Raw genomic sequence first — 20,428 nt, 5'->3', positions numbered from 1 at the left:
AGTGTTGTACACAAACAACTGCATTTAGCTCAGAGCAGGCTGTATGTTCTATGGACCCAAGAGGCAGGATGAGTCACTCTTCTTTTCTACTGTAGCACCAGGCACCAAGAAAGCCTTGCCTAGCCCATGCTTTTTCCTTTCACACTAAACATTAGCATTATCTCTTCTTTTCGATCTGTATGCTTGCCATTAAACACATAAAAATAATATCAGTATCACTTTTTAACTTAAAGATTTTTAATTTCTTTGTTAGTTTTTTTAAAACAATTTTCTTAACTACTTTAGTAACTATCATAAATGAGTTTAGCAAATTCTAATATTGTTTATCTTTTTGGCCTAAAATTTTCAGCTCTTTTTTCTTTTCCACATAAATGTCTATTAAGAAATATCTGCAAGGTTTTTCTAATAGTCATTTTATTTTCATAATACCAAAATAGTTCAGCCTTTATCTCTGTCCAATTTATTATTAATATCCGAGGCCTGTTGGTGGTCCTTTTGATAATATGTCACTTCTTGATCATATTTCATCAGGAAATACAAGCTTTTATGAAAAACATATTAATTAAAAGTTAATGTGACATGCAATTAGTTATCATATAGCTGTTATCGGATGCATACATTCTATACCTAGAGGGAACAGTTCAGCAATGGTCAACTGTTTACATTGTTTATCCATTTTCTAGAAATAGAAAATAGAGACTGCCTTGTTTGCTTGTCTTGCTAAAGTAAGAAAAAAAATTGGAGAAAAGGGATACAACAAGAAGTATACTTTTGTTCCATAGTGCAAGAGATATATTCCACAAAACATCATGAAAATTAATGACAGACACAAATTGCTATCATATAGTACATTTTTAGCATTTCTTTTTTGGTAACTGGTTAGCATCAACAGAATTCTTAACTGATGACAAGACAAAAAAATACATTTGCAGTTTAGTTCCTAAAGATTTAAATTCATTCTACCCACTGAGCCTCAATGTTTTTAAAATTACTACTATGTACATTATGGTAGTTAAAATGATTCTCAAATGTTACTCTCTCTTCAAAGCTATTATAAAGAGACTAATCAGTACAGTACTGGTTTTCTTTTCTTACTGGATGCGTTCTGCAAACCCTGTGCTGTTTTATCTCAGTGAAAGACACCCATCACACTGCCCCTGCTGCAGAGCCCTTTGTTCCTAATCATCTAATTGCCACGACCAGGCATGGCAGACAACAAACCCTTTGTTAGCTTCTTGGATCCATCTTAGCTTTAATGTGGCTTCTGTGTTTGATGCTGCTAAGGACATTGCTTAGATTGCTTAGGTCAACCTCTCACCCGTATTTCACAGCATCCAGAAAGGGCTTTATCCACTTCCTACTTATTATCAGGCTTAATTGGAAAACTTAAAAAATTTCTTGCACCTTTCCTAGTATCATTTATAATTCTTGTTTTTTTTTCTACCAGTATTAAAAGAAAGCATTCTTTCCAAATCAGATGCTTAATGAAATTATAATGCCTATTTTAAAAGTATGAAATAAACCTCTGGTGTTTTGAATAAATATTGTCATCCATATGTTATAATAGGATATTGTTAAAACATAAGAGCCAAAGGAATATCAGGATATATTATTTTCATATCTTTTAGGCCAGGGCACACAGTAACCATAACTCATATATAAAGTGTCTGACACATTTTCATATTTATATATAAATGTGATAAAATTACAAATATAAAAATATTTGGAAAAGGATTCTACACTTTTAGTGAAAGAAAGAAAATTCACAGACGTTTACCTGTGTATCACTGTGTGAAGGGGAAGACACAGCGAAGTGGGATGGCATTTTTCTAGGTGTTGAGCCTTGGTCTTTCTAACAAATCAAAGGTCCCCCGGCAAGACACTAAATCCTCCAACTCACCACTCTCTACAAGGAAGCCAGAGATATTACACCAAGTTCTGCTGTTTTGTCTCTAGTTTTTGGTTTTCCTCTAATGTTAGGGGTAAATCAAAAATATTGCTATTAAGAAAAGTTTTGATATGTTTTTGTATTTTAAAATGTATACGTACCTCATAAGATAATAAAATACAAAGTACACTAAGAATTGTATAATTTGTATAATAGTGTTTGAACAGAAAAGGAATGATATATAGGAGTAAGAAACTGCTTAAATCACAGAAAAGCAAAAGAGGTGGAAAAGAAATTATTCTATGATTTTCCATAAAATGTCACTTAGGATGAGAACCCATCCCCACATTAAACAATGTTTGTGTTTCTCCTAAAAATATTTTTATTATAAAAATAATTTATAATAAAATAATAAATTACCAATTTTTTAGCAAGGAAAATTATGCATAAATACAATGTGTTCTCCATGAGAAAGAGGAGTATGACAATTTTCCATAGCCCTGAACAAAAACTGTCTCCTGCTTAATGAAAGTGTACTTATTCAAATCGTGTCATTGCTCCAAATGACTACAATCAGCCACTCTGAAATGTTTGAGCCTGGGACTGAACGATTTCTCATCTCAGTCCAGGATGCGATTCATATCAACCTTGAAAGAGTAAAGAGAAGAAATTCCCCAGCATAGCATTTCCAATACATTTCTATTTAAAGCACAAAACTGCTTTTATTCAGCTCCTCCAGAGTATTATAACCTTCTGCAGCTTCTGACTGAACGACACTTCAGAAATGTCTGAGTGATGAGAGCCATTCTCATCAGGAGGAACCAGTCACTTACTCGTGGTGATTACATTCAGACAGATGCCCTCATTTTTTTAATTACACATTTCAAAGCATGTTCCACATTAATCCAAGTTGTTTGTTGAATTATGATAAAATAGGATTCACCTTTTGCTCTTTGATTATTAAAAGGAACTTCAAAAATGCTATTTTGCTAAGACAATACAATTTAATATCTTGAAAATAGCATATTTACTGACTTTTTAAAATCAAAATTGCTGCCAATGAACTTAAAGACCCTTCATTGTACCTGAATCACTATGACTGACAACGTGCTACCAGTTAGTCAAGCAATATCTTTATCGCATCTTGGATATAGCTCTAAACAGCACCGGCTTCCAGTACAACTTGATAAGATTATTTATGAGATGCACGAACGGTTTAATGATGACCTGCCTGTAGGATTCACTGGTACAATTGTGGGAGAAAGTTTCTGGGAATAATCAACCACTGTCTGATTGGAATTCAGTCACACTACACAAGATGGAAATCACTGCCTGGGAACTCAATAACCTGGGACTACATAGACCATGTTCCCACTCTGGTAAAGAAATGTAGCAAGAAAGTGACTCGGAATGGCAGTCTCATATACTTATAATTACTATCTGTCTCAGTCATCATCCCAGTAGTTTCTTTCTGAAAAAATGGGTACAAACACAGAGACCTACAACCAGACTATGTGCAGACAGTGGGAGACCTTGGAACATTCAGTTCTAAATGGGATGTCGCCATCGAATCCTTCCCTCAGGACTCAGGGAACGCTGCAGGAAAGGAGGTGGAAAAATGGTATGAGCCAGTAAAAATGGAAGACACCAAGGAAACAAGCATTCTAGGAACAACGGAAATGACACACATATGAACTCATAGAGACTGTGGCAGCATGCACAACTTCTTAGGTTTAGGGCTAATGGAATTCCAAAGCTAAGAAGGGAAATAGACACAAGGCTCCATTTTTAACTCAGAAGCTATCTCCAATTGATAGCTCCTCCCAAAAGAATTCCAACAGAGTCTCACTGGGTACACAAACTACACTTAAAGGCAGGCCCCATGCCAAACAGTAGATGAACAACACAAATTCCATGATATTTTTGGAGTTTGTTTTGTTTCACAAGGCTTTGTCTGGGTATTTTTTTCCTTTCAGAAAAAATATATTATGCTTATATATTATGGTTTTATTTTTATGGTATTCTAATGAACATAAATATAGATAATGGATATATATGTGATATCTTAATATGGAGACTTTTTTGGAATAAATACATTTACTACCTTGATACTATCATTAATTTTGAGAATTTTAGAATTTTCTAGAGTTTATAAAAATAGTTGATAAGTCTTTACACCCATGTCATACACATGCACACACAATAATGAAAAAAAATAAAATTGTCATACTGTAAAGCCATTTCCATTTTAAAATCTGGAATATTTACTGTATAGAACTGCAAATTGTCAAGCTACATTAGTCTTACTTCTAATAACATGGTGCACTGCGTAGTCTAGTGCTGTAGATAATATCTGGGTATCAATAAAATGACCTCTGTGCTCACTAAGAGACCAGTACTTCAGGATTATCTATGAGTACAAGGCATTATTAGAGGGAGAAATCATGCAATCTTTCTGATAATCCTTCATAACTTCTAATAAGCCTACAAGAGTATTTTCTTCCCTCAATGTAGACAAAAAGAAATTTAAACATGCAAATAGTAGCAAGAAGTACTACTTCTGCCCACTGCTGGAACTCAACACTCCTTTCTAGGTAACACATCTGCCTGCCTTTCAAACGCATGAGCAAAGGGAAATTGCATGTTCAAAACTACTTACCATTGCAAGAATAGAATTTGTGGATATGGGTTCAATGTCGCAGGAAAATGCACGTATGTGTTTATAAACTTTGTACTTCTGAATGTCCTTCCCTTAGAAACATTGCTATAATGATAGACACACAGTCAAGTCATAGCTATACCAAGCTATTTGGAAATGCAAGTCACACTCTGAACAGCATAGTTCTATTATATATAAAGTAGCATATAGGTAATATCATGTATGTAATAACATTATACTGCACATACCAACATAAAACCAACGTATTAGTCTCTGGAACAACAAGAATGTGGATTGCTTACTTTTATTGCAATCTACTATCTTTTCTGGCAAGAGAAAATAACTAATGTTGGAAATTTTAAAGGGACAAGAATATATATTTAAGTCACCCAAAGTTTTAAAAACAAGTCCTTTTTAATAGGATAATGTCTAGTAACATCAAAGGAATGAGTATCAATCATTTCTCAATTACCATTGAACATTTTAATTAAGATTCAAAGATTAATGGTGTCATATTAGCTACAGTGGGTTAGAAGTGATGATTTAAAAATGACAAAATTACTGAAAAGCAGAGAAGAAGACAAAAAAAGCAGGCAAGCAACTGTTGCTAAAAACCATGATTATTGCCTACTCCATCACCAATATAGAGAAACTTTTACTTTGAATGGCATATGCCACTCTTATCCTGAACCAATGGGCCATAGAGCTCTACTAATAAATGCTGTCAGATTCTCTACATAGGATAGTACAAGGTATGTACTCTTTAAAATTGCATATGACCCATCTTTGTAAATGGATAATTTATAATTCATTTAAGGAAGCCAGATGAGCCTGAAAAGAAAGAAAGATATATACTCAATATTTGAGCAGACTGCAGAGTAATTCAGGAAGTGGAAATGCTGAGAGTCTGGGTTTGGATGGAAATTCTCTGAGATTGTGTGTATATTTTCCCTACCTTGTTGTAAATGTCAAAATGTAATACATGTGTCTGCTAAGCATTTGTAAATAGAACGATCTTTGATTTTTGGCACTTTTTAGTCACCATAGATGTTTTCTTGCCACCTCTTTGAAATAAGCTTTTCTACCTGCCACAACAGCGGGCAAGGCCTGGGTGAGAACGCTTTTCATTTTTGCAGATTCATAGTCTGATTTCCACACAGAGCTATTGTTCTCCTATGGACTTCTATGCAGTGATTACAGCTTATTACCAAAGCTAACAATGTAGGTGTTTACTAGAGAGTGAGTACCAACATATTACATGTGCGAATCTGATGGAGGAGGGTCATTTGTTTATGTGTTACTTTCATTGGTTAATAAAGAAACTGCCTTGGCCCTTTTGATAGGACAGCAGCTTAGATAGGCAGAGTAGACAGAACAGAATCCTGGGAGGAAAAAGGCAGTCAGGCAGATGCTATAGCTCTCCTCTGCAAGATAGATGCAGGTTAAGATCCTTCCAGGTAAGCCACCACCTTGTGGTGCTACACAGATTACTAAATATGGGTTAAAGTAAGATGAGAGAATTAGCCAATAAGAGGCTAGAACTAATAGGCCAGGCAATATTTAAAAATATACAGTTTCCGTGTAATAATTTTGGGTAAAGCTAACCAGGTGGTGGGAAGCGGCCCACTGCTCCTATTTCAACATGAAGCTGCCTGGATGGAGTTTTATTGATTTTGTGTGTGTGTGTGTGTGTGTGTGTGTGTGTGTGTCTGTCTGTGTTCCAAAGTCCAGAATGAGATGTCTCTCTTCCTTTTTTTCATTTTATCTAGTGGAACAGAGGGAAATTAAGTCTTTCCTTTGGAGTATCTATGTCTTATGCTATTGAACCCCACTCAACAAACGGACTAGAGATGTTGAAAGTACCTATGAGGCTCTATATGAGCAGAGCATATCTTGCATTATGCAAGGAAATCATAGTTATTTTCCTTATAATATTTTGTTCTTGGCCATTTTGACAGGTGTGAAATGGTATCTCAGAGTTGTTTTGGTTTGCATTTCTGTGATGGATAAGAAAGTTGAGCATTTTCTTAAGTATATTTTGGTTACTTGAGATTTGTCTGTTGAGAGTTCTCTGTTTAATCTGTACCCCATTTTTTAGTTGGATTATTTGTTATTTTGGTGTCCAGTTTCTTAAGTTCTTTGTGTATTTGAAGATCAGTCCTCTGTCCAATGTGGGTTCATAAAGAACTTTTCCCATTCTGTAGACTTTTGTTATGTCATGTTGATCATGTCCTTTGCTTTACAGAGGCTTCTCAGTTTTAGGAGGTCAAATTTATTAATTGTTTCTCTCAATGACTCTGATACTGCATCTATATTTAAGAAATAGTCTCCTGTGCCAATGCATTTAAGGGTATTTACCACTTTCTTTTCTATGAAGTTCAGCGTGGTTGGTTTTATGTTGAGGTCTTTGATCTATTTGGACTCAGTGACCCAAACAAATTCTATCAGGGAACTCCTACAGCTGATAAACACCTTCAGTAATATAGCAGGTTACAAGATAAACTAAAACAAACAAACAAACAAACAAACAAACAGAATCTCTCCTATCACAAACAATAAATGGGCTGAGAAAGAAATCAGAGAAGCATAACCCTGTAAAATAGCCACAGACAATATAAAATATCTTGAGGTAACTTTATCCAAACAAGTGAAGTACCTGTATGACATAAATTTTAAATCTTTGAAGAAAGAAATTACAGAAGACATCAAAAGATGGAAAGATCTCTCATATTCTCATAAAGGTAAGATTAACATAGTAAAAATGGCAACCTTACTAAAAGCAATCTACACATTCAATGCAATAGCCATCAAAATTTCAGCAAAATTCTTCACACATATGGACAAACAAAACCTTAGGATAGCCAAAACAGTCCTGTACAATAAAGTAACTTCTAGAGACATCATCATCCCTGACTTCAAACTCTACTACATAGTTACACTAATGAAAACAACTTGATATTGGCATAAAAAGAGACAAGAGTACCAACAGAATTGAATAAATGACCCAGATATCAATCCACACACATACAAATACCTCATTTTTGACAAAGAAGCTAAAAGTTATGAAACAGAAAAACAAAAGCATCTTTAACAAATGGTGCTGGCCTAAAGAGGATGTCAACATGTAAAAGAGTGCAAATAGATCCATACCTTGCACACAATTCAAGTAACTGCAAGTCTTAATATATTTTTGTTAATATACAATCTTACTATGATAAAGTCAAAATCTTCCTTTTTAATTAGATCAAAAGGGGGAAATGCTGGGAAATAATCCTTCTATACACTGTCAATATGTACTACCCCCATTGGCTAACAAAAAGCTCACAGGTTGGTAGCCAGGCAGAAAGCTAGATGCGATAATCAAACTGAGAATGATGCATAGGAGCGAAGAATCAGAGGAGATGCCAGTCAGCCATAGAGGGATCAGGACATGCTAGACGACAGGTAAAGCCACGAGCCATGTGGCAGAATGTAGATTAATAGGAATGGGTTATTTAACTTTTAAGAACTACCTAGTAATAAGCCTGAGCTATCTGCTGAGCACATGTAAGTAAAGTGAGCCCAAGTGATTATTTGAAAGTGGCTGCAGAATAGGAAAATTCTGTCCACAGTGGACTCCTTTAGAAGTGATCTTATTGCAAGAGTAAATAACTCTTCTAGAAAAGTCAGACTTAGACATTGGCACAAGTAGCTATGTTCTCTACCCTCCAGCTATGAAATATGGAACATCTTAGAATCAGAAAAGATCTGCCTGTAGGGTGTACTTCAAAGACAGTAGAACTTTCTTCTTCACAGATGATGCCTGTCATAAATACTCTTTATAATCTAACACACTCTGGAAATTTCATAAAGTATGAATCTTACTGGAGATCACATGACTTCGTGATACAAAGCATTTTTGAAGGCTTATTCTAATGAAAGGTGATAAAAAACAAATTTATTGTGATTATAAATTATATATAAGGGATAAGGGCATAAAACAAGGCTACTGGGTTTACAACATTGTCCAAGACATAAATTCACTGTGCCTAGTCTGGACAAGGTCATGGATTTGGTGTTCAGCAAATACGAACACACACACACACAATGACACATATACACACATAGGCACACACAGACACAAACACAGACCCAGAAACTCACAGACAATAAATAAAAAGTGATAGATTTTCCAACTATGAATTCCAAGCTTGATTGATGAAATTGTATAATTTTTAATCAGAAGAGACAATAAAAAACTGCTTCATGTTACTCCTATGATGCTGTGTATAATTATCTGCTCATCACACCTAAAGTGAAACCATTTCCCTACTTCACATGGCAATTTCTTGTCAGAACAGCAACTGGATCTTACATTATTTAGAATCACATGAGTGTATATTATTGGAAATGAAAAAGTCCCTCACTATATAATTTGCAAGCTTAATTTCTCTTGAACTTTACTATAAACTTTAGAGACAAATCATTTTATAGTATTTTATAGTACCAACTTAGAATTTACGTCATTTTGTATAGAAGTTCTAAGAGTCACATGGTCAGGGAATCAAAACTTTAATATGGGCATGACTGACAGTAAAGGCTATGCACTTTTCTGAGCTACTACCTAATGAGTCTAAGCTATCAAGAAAGTAATTATGATACAATGTTTTATTCTATTTCTGATGACCCGTTTTCTAACTCTAGTAGATATTAAGGATGGAAAGATGGAAATAATGTAGTAACATGCACATTCCAGTGTGGTATGTTCACAACTAATTTATTTGAATTTACTTGTGAAACTTCAGTTGATTAAAGGAAAAACATGGTTGGCAGTACTCTTTTGGATTCTTGTTAGTATGCGTATATATCCTTTAGCATTTTCAATGAGTACTGTGGCACCTACTGTTCGATGTACCTGGGCAATACAGCAGGCAAAGAATATCTTCAATCTCATAAAGTAACATGGTAATGGAAAACACTTTAAACAAGGACTTTAAGTGTATCTGTATACATGCACAAATATTATTTGTAGAAACCCACACACACAATATTGGTTTGCTACTAAAGGAATCACAAGACAGGAAAATGTAAAAAGGAAGGAGCTGTTTCGATAGGATTCATAACAGACTCTGCTGAAGTATACCAGAGAAATGCTTTATCCTTCACCATCTGAAGCAAGATTTTCTTTCATCCTTCTGAATACAAGACAGTAAAGGAGGCTAGTTAATTAAAATGGACTAGTAATGATCGATATACATGATGGTCTTTAAAAAAAAATAAGTTTTTCAAATAAAGAAAATCTATAGTTCTTCTGTGTGTGACTCTGTTGGAGGAGAATGTGAATAAGAATTCCAAATCTTTGAGAGAAATCACTGCATCTAAACACTGAGAACCTCGGCCACATCATTGCAACTGCTTATGGGAAAAAGTGTAAACATCATCAGAGAGCTTTTAAGCGAGTGGCTCTCAACCTGTGGGTCCTGACCCCTTGTGAGTAACATATCAGATATCCCGCATATCAGATATTTACATTACAATTCATAACAGTAGAAAATTACAGTTATGAATAGCAACGAAAATAATTTTATGGTTGGAGGTCACCACAACATGAGGAACTGTATTAAGAGGTCACAGCATTAGGAAAGCTGAGAACCACTGCCTTAAACATTACTGTCTGGATAAGATTGGCTGTGGAGGCAGCTTTAATCCACTTTTCCTGACCTTATTTTCCTTTTGTCATAAAGTTCGAAGACCTCAAGCTCAGAGTGTGACATGTTAATTCTGCAATGCAGTTGTTCACTATAAGATGTAGTGGTGCCGGCAAATGAACAAAACAAAATTCAGACAAGCAAAAGCTATGGTGGAATTCCTCTTCTAAGGAAAACCACCCTGATTCTTTAGTAACCTTCCTTTTCACATACTTCTAAACTTGGTTTTAGGTTTCTTGATACAATGTTAGTGCTACAATTAATTTATTTGAAGCAGTGGGAGTGGGACCATGACTGCAGAGTCAACAACAGAAAATCTTGATGACCTCAAAAACTGGCTTTGAATTTCACTTCAATTTTTCTCAAGGATACATGGTGCACTGTGAATATGCTATTGTCTGAGTTAAATATCAGTAAGGTCATTAACAAAGAAGAGCAATATATAGAAAATATAAAACTGGAAAGCTCTTCATTTTGGTTAGCAGCAGAGAAATTTCATCCTTTTCACATTCTCTTAAACTCAGGAGCATGAAGTCTTCATTCACATAATTCCAACCCGGCAGAGACATTTAAGATTGTGAAACTGTGGTCAAATCCTAACATACACACTCTGCCTGGTTCATGAAATCTGACAGGATTCCTGCTGGCCGCGATAAGTATGTGGGCATCGTGCACATTAGGACCCTGGCCACGCAACAAATGCTGACAACTTGGCAGTTCCTCAGTGAGAAAGTCTCTTACTCTTCCTGAGATGTGGATAGAGCAACAGCGACTGGAACTTTAATTCTGGGCCAATACCTAGTAAATCTCAGCTTCGCTTATTTGGAGGGCAAGGCTTTTCTTTCTGAATATCTTTGAAAGCATCATTGCCTGTGTCAATGTATGAAAGAATTCCTCCACATGCTAAGTAAACTCTACCTCCACAACTAACTGACTGTGATATTAAAATAGCTAGATTTAGAATTTATTAATTTTGTAGTTTATTGAAATTGTGATTTAGTAGAAAAAAATGAGTCCTATAAACAAATGTTATGATGATAAATGATGACCATAGTCACATATACATGCACGTGCACACACATACATACTGGTACACAAAGCTTTTGAAGCAAAAGCATTTGAAAATATAGCATGCTTTAAACTTGTTGGGGGGGGCAGGAGATTAAACTTTTTTTTTTTTTCTGAGCCAGGGTCTCTTTACTAAGCTGATGCAGTCCTAAAGTTCTCAATGGTCTTGCCTCAGCTTGCTGATTGCTATAATTATAGGTGTGTGTCACCATATCTGGATTCACGATTTTGAGGGTGTCAATATTATAAAAGGAACCTTAGAGTTAAAAATTTATGAAGATTCTAGTAACCTTTTGTAGAGTGTCTACATGTGATGGAGGAAGGTCATTGGCTAATAAAGAAACTGGCTTGGCCCATTTTATTGGTTAGAACATAGGTAGGTGGAGTAAACAGAACAGAATGCTGGGAGGAAGAGGAAGTGACCTCAGAGATACGATAGCTCTGCTCTCTGAGGCACAGGCAATGAAGCTCCGACCCAGGATGGACGTAGGCTAGAATCTTCCCGGTAAGCGCACCTTGGGGTGCTTACACGCATTATTAGAAATGGGCTAGTCCAGGTGCGAGAGTTAGCCGAGAAGAGGCTAGATATAATGGGTCAAGCAGGGCTTAAATGAATACAGTTTGTGTGTTGTTATTTCGGGGCATAAGCTAGCCAGGCGGCCAGGGTGCTGGGGACACAGCCCCGCAGCTCTTATTACAACATACATGGTGTTTGCTCCTAGGAGAGTGTTAATCCCTTTGCAGAGCTAGAGTGTAGAAATCTGATCAGTTCCCATAGCTAACTGATATCTTTGAAAATGAGGTATACATGCTCTGATGTATATGGATCATTATAGCTTTCATGCTAGAACATGAACACAGTGTAAATTCAGAGCAGGTCAAAGTGACTAACTACCCTGGCCTCAAAACTTTATGAGCTGCACAGGACTTCCGGGGCTGAGTTAGACTGGAAGTACCCCAGCTTATCTTTTCCACCTTCACAAGCATCCATAAGCCCAAACATCCTCAATCTAAATATTCTCTCCCCAAACATAGTTTTTTTTTTTTTTNNNNTTTTTTTTTTTTTTTTTTTTTTTTTTTTTTTTTTTTTTTTTTTTTTTTTTTGGCTCAGAGACTCTCCTAATTCACTCATGTTATGATAGAGGCTTGAGACATGTCCATGATGGAGTTGTTCAAGCCATACTTTGTCTCTGTCCTGAAAGTCTCCAACTCCATTGTTACCTGTGTTCAGGGAATGTGTTAAGCTTCATCATTTCAATTATAGCTTAACATTGTCTTTAACCTCACTTGCTTTAGTACATTGCTACAAAAATTAAAACAAAAGGAGAGCAACCTGATGAAAACCCAGCCTGAACTAATGAAACTCATTCAGTCACCGAGGGCTGCTGAAAAACACACCAAGGTTATTGCTATAGCACAATGTTTGTTTTTAACCCTTCATGTGAAAACAGCGCTGTCTGGCAATTCTTCTTTTCTACTGCTTGCCACTTGGAGTCCCTATCTTCACAATCTCCAATGGCTTTGATTTTCTTGTGTGTTTTCCTCTTAATAGATAATCTCACCTCCCATTTCTTCAGCAAACTACATCATATTTGGTAACTATTGCCTTAGTCCCCTAACACCAGTAATCCCGTGCTGCACAAGGACTTGTATTGCTCCTCATCATGTCCTTTGATTTTTCTGGAGAAGCAGTCCCATCTCCCTTAAGGTCAATAATACCAGATACTTCTGGATCCAATCCTCCTTTTTATTGTTCTACTTGAAATCAATCACTACTCAGCACTATTTTGCTCTATCTTCAACTCTCTCTCTCTCTTAAAGACTTTATCTCTTAGTAGTCACATATGTCCAATTTATTTACATTCTAAATATTCTCTACATTTTTCAAGCTATTTAGTTTCTGTACAAACACATGAATCTTTCACCTTTTATTTCTTTACTATCTTTGTTCTTTAAATGGCTGGCATTGCCATTCTCTGAGATGCTCCTGTCAGTAACTACTGAAAAATGTGTTTCTGTACTGTGCACAGCTCTGGACTGCTCACTTCCTAACATATGCAGCTTGGGTCAGCTTAAACTCAGCATAGGAAGCTAACTGAAGGGATGGTTTCAGGAAATCAAAATTATAATCATCAATGTGACATTGACAGTTAACAAAGCAAATATGGTTATGTAAGTGTAAATATGTCTACATCCAATATGGAATTACTCTATTACTATATTCTAGAAATTCATAAGAGTTCAATAACTTGAATAATACTAAAAAATAAATATGCAGAACAGTATAAACCTTTGCAAGATACCCAACTGATACATGACTAGAGTAGGTAATGATTTTTGAATATCAACAATCATAGAAAAATATTCACAACAGAAGCAAATTTAAATGTGCTCAGAATGCCATAAAAGCCAAATCTTCAGGGAAGAAAGTAATTTAATTAAGTAACAAAGGACAAATCCTTGGTGTTTTTACGTGTTTCTCTGTACATCTCCAAGTATCATTTCTAAGAAACAAATGACATCTCTACCAGCCCAAATAAGCAATCAGAGAAAGAGAGAAAAAAAGGAAAACAAAACTTGAAAGAAATACGAAGTAAAAGAGAAATATGAGATGCCAAAAAGAGGAAACAGAATGTTTTACAGTTAGAGAATTTAAACTGAGACCTTGAAAGTATATTACTATCTTAAGAAATTAGCAAATGCTTAGAAGTCTGACAGATTAGGATGTGATTGGCTGATGTGGCAGCAAGAACTTACTTTATACTTGTAAGGTAAGTGAAAATGGGTATATTTCAATAAAGCATTTTGATACTATCCAGGAATGTCTAAGGCATTATATTGCAAATCTATTCTTATACATACACTAAAATTTAAGCACAAGTACAACAGTATTTAACCAATAAGTATATGTAAGTACATTGCAACTGCTTGACTCATAGCAGTCTAAAATGGAAACAATGTAATAATTTGTGGTACATTCATATAATGGAAAAATGTAACCATATAAATTAATTAATTTCTACTACATTCTCCAGCAAGGGTAATAGACAAACAAGGAAGAATTCTAAATGTAGGAAGATAATATGCAAGACAGAGTACAAGTCTGAATACTGGCAAAATTTCCTTCATAAGGTGATAAAGTAATTGAAACTATAACCGAGTGGTCACATTAAATTCAGACTAATGGTTCCTCTGCTGTGGGTCAGGCTTGCCATTGACGGAGCACTTGATGGTGTTTTCTTCACCTTCTTTTCTTTTTGACCTTGGCAGAGATGGTTTCTTTTTAAACAATTCACTATGATATTTTGTGTCTATGCCATTTTCTACAGTTTTGAATCTTCACTAGCAAACAAAGATTAAAATGCACCAAGAGAGTTTAACTCAGCACAAATTTACTGAGAAACTGTTATTTCCAGTAAGAGGAACTCCTAACTTGAATGTTTGCCTGATATGTGTCAGCAAATGAAGGAAGCGTGTCCAGTACCAGTTAGTTTCAACACAGTCAGCCTCAGACACCAAGACCATTATACTTACCAGCTCTGTTTACAAACTCACCATCAGTTTTTCCCTACACAAACGTGTAAAACTAGCAAGTTTAAAGTAGAAAAAAAAGTCATTTCTCCAAGAACTTTTGTATTTCTCCTTGTGAAAGCCAAGGTCATGGTATTCTGACAAACATCCTTTATTGGTGCTTAGCTGTTTCTGTGATCTGCAGACTATGCTAAAATAACCATTTCCTGTAAGTATAATCTCCTCACTACAGGCTCCACACAAAATTCTACTATAATGTCACCTTTTACAGATGACTTTCAGCATTACATTATTATATAATATTAAACTTATCCAAACGCTTACTCTAATTTTGAGCATTTTACAAACCAAAAATCAAACAGCTTTACTTTATCTAAATACTGAATTAGCATTATATAAAAAACGTTATTGTAGTAAATGTAATGTAATACCATTCCCCTGAGCAAGCACTATGCTACTTTCTTCTATTGCCATCATCATCATCATCATCATCATCATCATCATCATCATCATTATCATCATCATCATCATCATCATCAACATCATCACATTTTTGTTAGCTTTTCAAGATAGGGTTTCTCTGTGTATTCATGGCTGTCCTGGAAGTCACTCTGTAGATCGGGCTGGCCTTGAACTCACAGAGATCTGCCTGCCTCTGTCTCCCAAGTGCTGAGATTAAAGCCTTGTGCCACCACTGCCTGGCCTTTTATATTATTCTAAAGTGTGAATCTAAGTAATTGTTTCATCCTTCTTATGTACCTATGAGTACCCCAAATCCCTGACCTGCTGCTTGAGGATTGTTCTCCATTCCTTATCCCTCCACACATTCTCCTTGGAAGATGTATACTTTGCTGATACTGTGATCACACTGCAGAAAACTACATGGCAAACCCACAATAGCACAGAGAAAAAAAATTAGAGCAAGTTCAGGCTTACTTTACGGACACCTCTGCCGAGTTCTTCGCCGTAGTTGGTTCCAAGGATTTCAAAGTGCACATTGGGGTTACCTCCATTTTCTCCAAATTCTAGGTCTCCAGTCAATCCATTAACTCCACCCTAAATGAGGGAAATAGAAGCGTATTTAAAAGTTCAAAAAAACCAAACAATTAATAATAAAGGATAAGAAGAAGTTATAAACACTCTATTTCTATTTAGAAAATAAAATTTCAAAGAAAATGCATATTAACAGGCTAATTTTAGTAGATGTGCAATGTTGCAGTTTCTTCTGTTTTCTGCATCGAGAACAGCTTCAAAGTGGCAGCTCAGATGATCCAGCCTCACAGAATACTCCAGTCAGTACTAGACCATAATCCTAAATTGTCTTTGGATTTCAGATTACCAATGCCTCTAATCAGCAGGAAGTATCCTAGAAAACTATCCACGTTCCCAGAAAATGGATTATGTATGTTTGTCTTTGTTTAGCGTATTAGTTACCAGTCGTTATGAATAATGGAGAGGAAAAAACAAAAACTAGGTTTAGAGCTCTTGTTTTGAAAAGAAAACAAGGGAAATGCTGTGGAATAATGCACTTGTAAACTACAAATTTGTCATTCATATTGGTTTAATAAAATGCTGATTGGCCAGTACCCAGGCAGGAAGTTTAGGTGGGGTGACCAGACTAGGAGAATTCTGGAAAGAGAAATGATAGAGAGACAGACACAGTCACGAGTCAGACGCAGAGGAAGTAAGATGAAAATGCTGAACTGAGAAAGTGTGCCAAGCCACGTGGCTAAACAGAGACAAGAATTAGGGCTAATTTAAGTCTTAAGAGGTAGTTAATAATAAGCCTGAGCTAATAGGCCAAACAGTTTATAATTAATATAAGCCTCTGTGTGTTTATTTGGAACAGAATGGCAGGACAAAAACTTCCTTCTATAGTACAACATACCCAGGAGTTCTATTGAAAGTCACCTTAGAAGTGGTTAAATTCAATCTTGTCAACTTGCCAGAAAAATTGATTTATGCCCTAACATCCAGTTACTGCGCCAAATGGCCCTGGTTAGAGCTGAGACTCATTTTCACAGTCAGGATTTGGCCACCATATCTTGTGATGCAAAAGGGTGTGTCACCAGAATACAACAAGCTCCAGGAAACCCAAAGAAGCTATTCCACTTTGACAATCCACACAAATTTAATTTAAAATTATTTCTAGGAACTTTGAAATTTACCATTTAAAAATATTGAAGGTTAATTTTATTCATGTGAATTTATTTTCCAAACTATAACAATAATTGAATATATTATTTCCTAAAGAACAAAAAGATTTTGAATTATTTCATAAGAAATATGCTGTTAAGCTGATTTACATCTTAGACAATGTGTGCACAAATATAAATATATTTTAAAATATCATATGGTATTCCATAAATATGTATGATTTTATATTTTGTATAATGGCTATAAATATATAATTAATAAATATGATAAATTATGAATTTATATAAACAAAGGTAAAATGTTCTTGAAAATGGTTTGCACCCATAGTTGGTTTTGCTGGTGTTGAGACTCTAGAAATTTCCAGACTTTATTGTTCGCTCAGCATGACAGATATTCACTTTCTCTGCAGATGGCCATGTGGGTCATTCCTGCCTCTTGCTTACAATTATTTTTCACTTTATGCTATCAACCTTCACATTACTTAGAGTTTTAACCTCACTGTGATGTTCACAGCTGCTTCACCAATAGAGCTCTGGCTGTGCACGGGCACATATTTTGACGACAAATCATCTCAGCTTGTGAACTGCTCTAGTTATCACCTTTGCAGTTGTGATGCCTAAATGTGCAATAATTTTCTTAATCTGTAGCATCGTTTCAGTCCCTCTTGGTTGGCTTTACACTGTCAGCTTTATCTCATACTTCGTTTCTGTCTTCCAGAAACTCACAGATTGATACCTTCATAAGAGAAGTTCAGAAAACTGTGTTGACTCACCATGTTTCCAATCTTTCCTTTAAATTTCATTTTAATTTATTTCATTTTTACACCCATATAATTAACAAGCAAGCTTTTTTTCAATAAGTATTTTATTAATTCATACAGGAATTAAAATGATCTAGTTTTATTAAGATTGAATCTGTTTAATTTTATATGCCTATGATCTTTTCTTTTCATGTGAGTTACCAGTAACGAGCATAGGACTTCACCAATGGCATAGGGATATAACAGATAACAGACGTTCAGAAACCAACCAGTTAGCTTAACTTCCTTGTTTCAATTTCTATATGGATAACAAAGCATTTCAGAGCATTGTCACTGGTATTCCTATACTGTACACATAAGTAACGCACGGGAGTGCTTCCTGTGTTTAGAGCTCAGCTGCTACCATCACCACCATTAGGTCAGTGTTCTTCCAGCCCTTATTTTCAGAGTCTTTCTTTTCTTTCCAGATGACATCAGTCAATGGGTATGTTATCTTTTCTTTTTTACTGGTTTTATTGAGCTATACATTTTTCTCCCCTCCCCTCCCTTCCTGCCCTTTTACCCTCTACTTTCTCTCATGACCTCCACACTCCCAGTTTATTCAGGAGGTCTTGTCTTTTTCTATTTCTCATTTAGATTAGACCCATGTATGTCTCTCTTAGGGATCTCTTTGTTGTCTAGGTTCTCTGGGGTTAAGTTGTTTTTCCTTTGTTTTATGTCTAAAAGCCACTTATGAGTGAGTACATATTATATTTGCCTTTTTGGGTCTGGATTACCTCACTCAATATGTTTTTTTTTCTAGATCCATTTATTTGTCTGCAATTTTCCAGATGCCATTATTTTTTGCTGCTGAGTAGTACTCCATTGTGTAAATGTACCACATTTTGTTTATCCGTTCTTGAGTTGAGGGGCATCTATGTTGTTTCCAGGCTCTGACTACTACAAATAATGCTGCTATGAACATAGTTGAACACATGTCCTTGTGATATGATTGAGCTTCCTTTGAGTATATACTCAAAAGTAATATTGCTGAGTCTTGAGGTAGATTTTTTCTTAATTTTCTGAGAAATAACCATACTGATTTCCAAAGCAGCTGTACAAGTTTGCACCCACACCAGCAATGGAGTAGTGTGTCCCTTACCCCACATCCTCTCTAACATAAGCTGTCATCAGTGTTTTTTTATCTTGGCAATTTCAGAGACTTTCTAATTTATAAAATGCAGGTATGATCTTGCTTTCTTGTCAGTTAAAGTTTATCGTGTTTTTAAGATTCATTTTATTTATATAACTTTGTGTATGTATGTGTGTAAGTATAGTGTACTTTTGTACATGTGTGTACAAAACTTCCACCTTTTTGTATTGGCATATAAAAGCATATAAAAATTAAACACAGGTGAATTCAGTACTCACTGTTCACTGACTTGCCCTCCCAATACTATACTGTGCCTCTGTGTTTCTTTCACATCTCTGTTCCTCCTACCTAACATTTTAAATCCACATGCCCCATCATGAAACATATGAATCTATCTTGGCTGGTCTTCAACAGAAGTCACTCCAATGTGTAGACGATGACAACATATAAGTTACAACTAATATCATTCTAGAACTTCCTTTTCTAAAAGAAACTCTTTACACTTATTCATTTATTCATCATGTTAGTGCTCATGTCATACTGTATGTTTGGGTCTTAAAGGGTAACTTGCAGGAGTCAGCGCTCTTCTTCTACCATGTGAGTTCTAGAAATTCAACTCAGGTCACCAGACTTGGTGGCTAAGCGCTGAGACATCCCAAGGACCCATAGAATATTCTGGATAATAGATTTTGCTGCTGGGACTAGAAGCATACACCTTTCATGCCAGTACCTGGGACGCAAAGGCAGGTAGAGCTCTGTATTAGAGGCCAGCATGGTCTAGATAGTGAGCCCCAGTCTAGTCATGGCTACATAGTGAGATGCTGTCTCAAGGAACAACAACAAGAAGAAGCTTTTGCTCTCAACCTTCTTCAACAATATGAGAATTCTTGCTTATTGTCTCACTTCTTGGAAGGGGGACAGGATTGTATGTCCCTTTGTTTGCTCTATGGTGAACTCTAAAAACAGAAAGTTTTAAACATCCAGTCATTCTTTGACTCTCTTATTCTTTCCAGTCAGTCTGCTATGGCTGTGCAGGGCCAGGTCCTCCACTGCAAGGAGCAGCTACCACCGTGTGACTTAATGCATTTACAGAAAACAAGCACAAACTCCATAAATCAGAAGATGTGCACTTAGCTTGCTGCGGCCTTACCTAACTCACCTTTTTGACTTTGTAATTCATCTTTTTTTTTCTGCTCTATGATTAATGAGCTTTTGACATGCATAATGAGAGGATTCTGCCCTCAGGAAGGTGTCTAGAATGCTCAAGAGGTCAACACATTCAAGCAAATAAGTCCTTTAAACAACATCCTTTGTTATCGCAGCCGGATTTAATCTGATATTTTAATTATTGTTTTAAAAGATTCTAGTGCTTTTGAGCTGCTTTTCATCTATGTTCTGGTCAACCTTGAAAACTGAGGGTGGCAAAAGCACTCTGGCTGGGGTGATGAATGGTCATTATCTTTGTGTATGCATGACTGTATTTATAAATTTCACTGTGATACAGCAGATTCTAAATAACGTAAACTAATTAGTCATTGATAAAACA

At 35.7% G+C, this 20,428-nt stretch overlaps 1 protein-coding gene across 1 annotated transcript in view; it reads right to left on the bottom strand.

Annotated features, from left to right (window-relative positions):
- LOC126513774 (glutamate receptor ionotropic, delta-2) overlaps nucleotides 1-20,428 on the bottom strand; it is a 578,836-nt gene that overhangs the window by 519,554 nt on the left and 38,854 nt on the right. Inside the window, exon 6 of the mRNA XM_050162312.1 lies at nucleotides 15,770-15,889. Within this exon, the coding sequence (XP_050018269.1) occupies nucleotides 15,770-15,889 (120 nt within the window). The remainder of the gene's footprint in view (nucleotides 1-15,769; nucleotides 15,890-20,428) is intronic.

Source organism: Alexandromys fortis, unplaced genomic scaffold, assembly GCF_014885135.2.
Source record: "Alexandromys fortis isolate MF-2015 unplaced genomic scaffold, M_Fortis_MF-2015_v1.1 scaffold_117, whole genome shotgun sequence".
Classification (NCBI taxonomy): Eukaryota; Metazoa; Chordata; class Mammalia; order Rodentia; family Cricetidae; genus Alexandromys; species Alexandromys fortis.
This window is presented reverse-complemented; position numbering and strand designations above follow the sequence as displayed.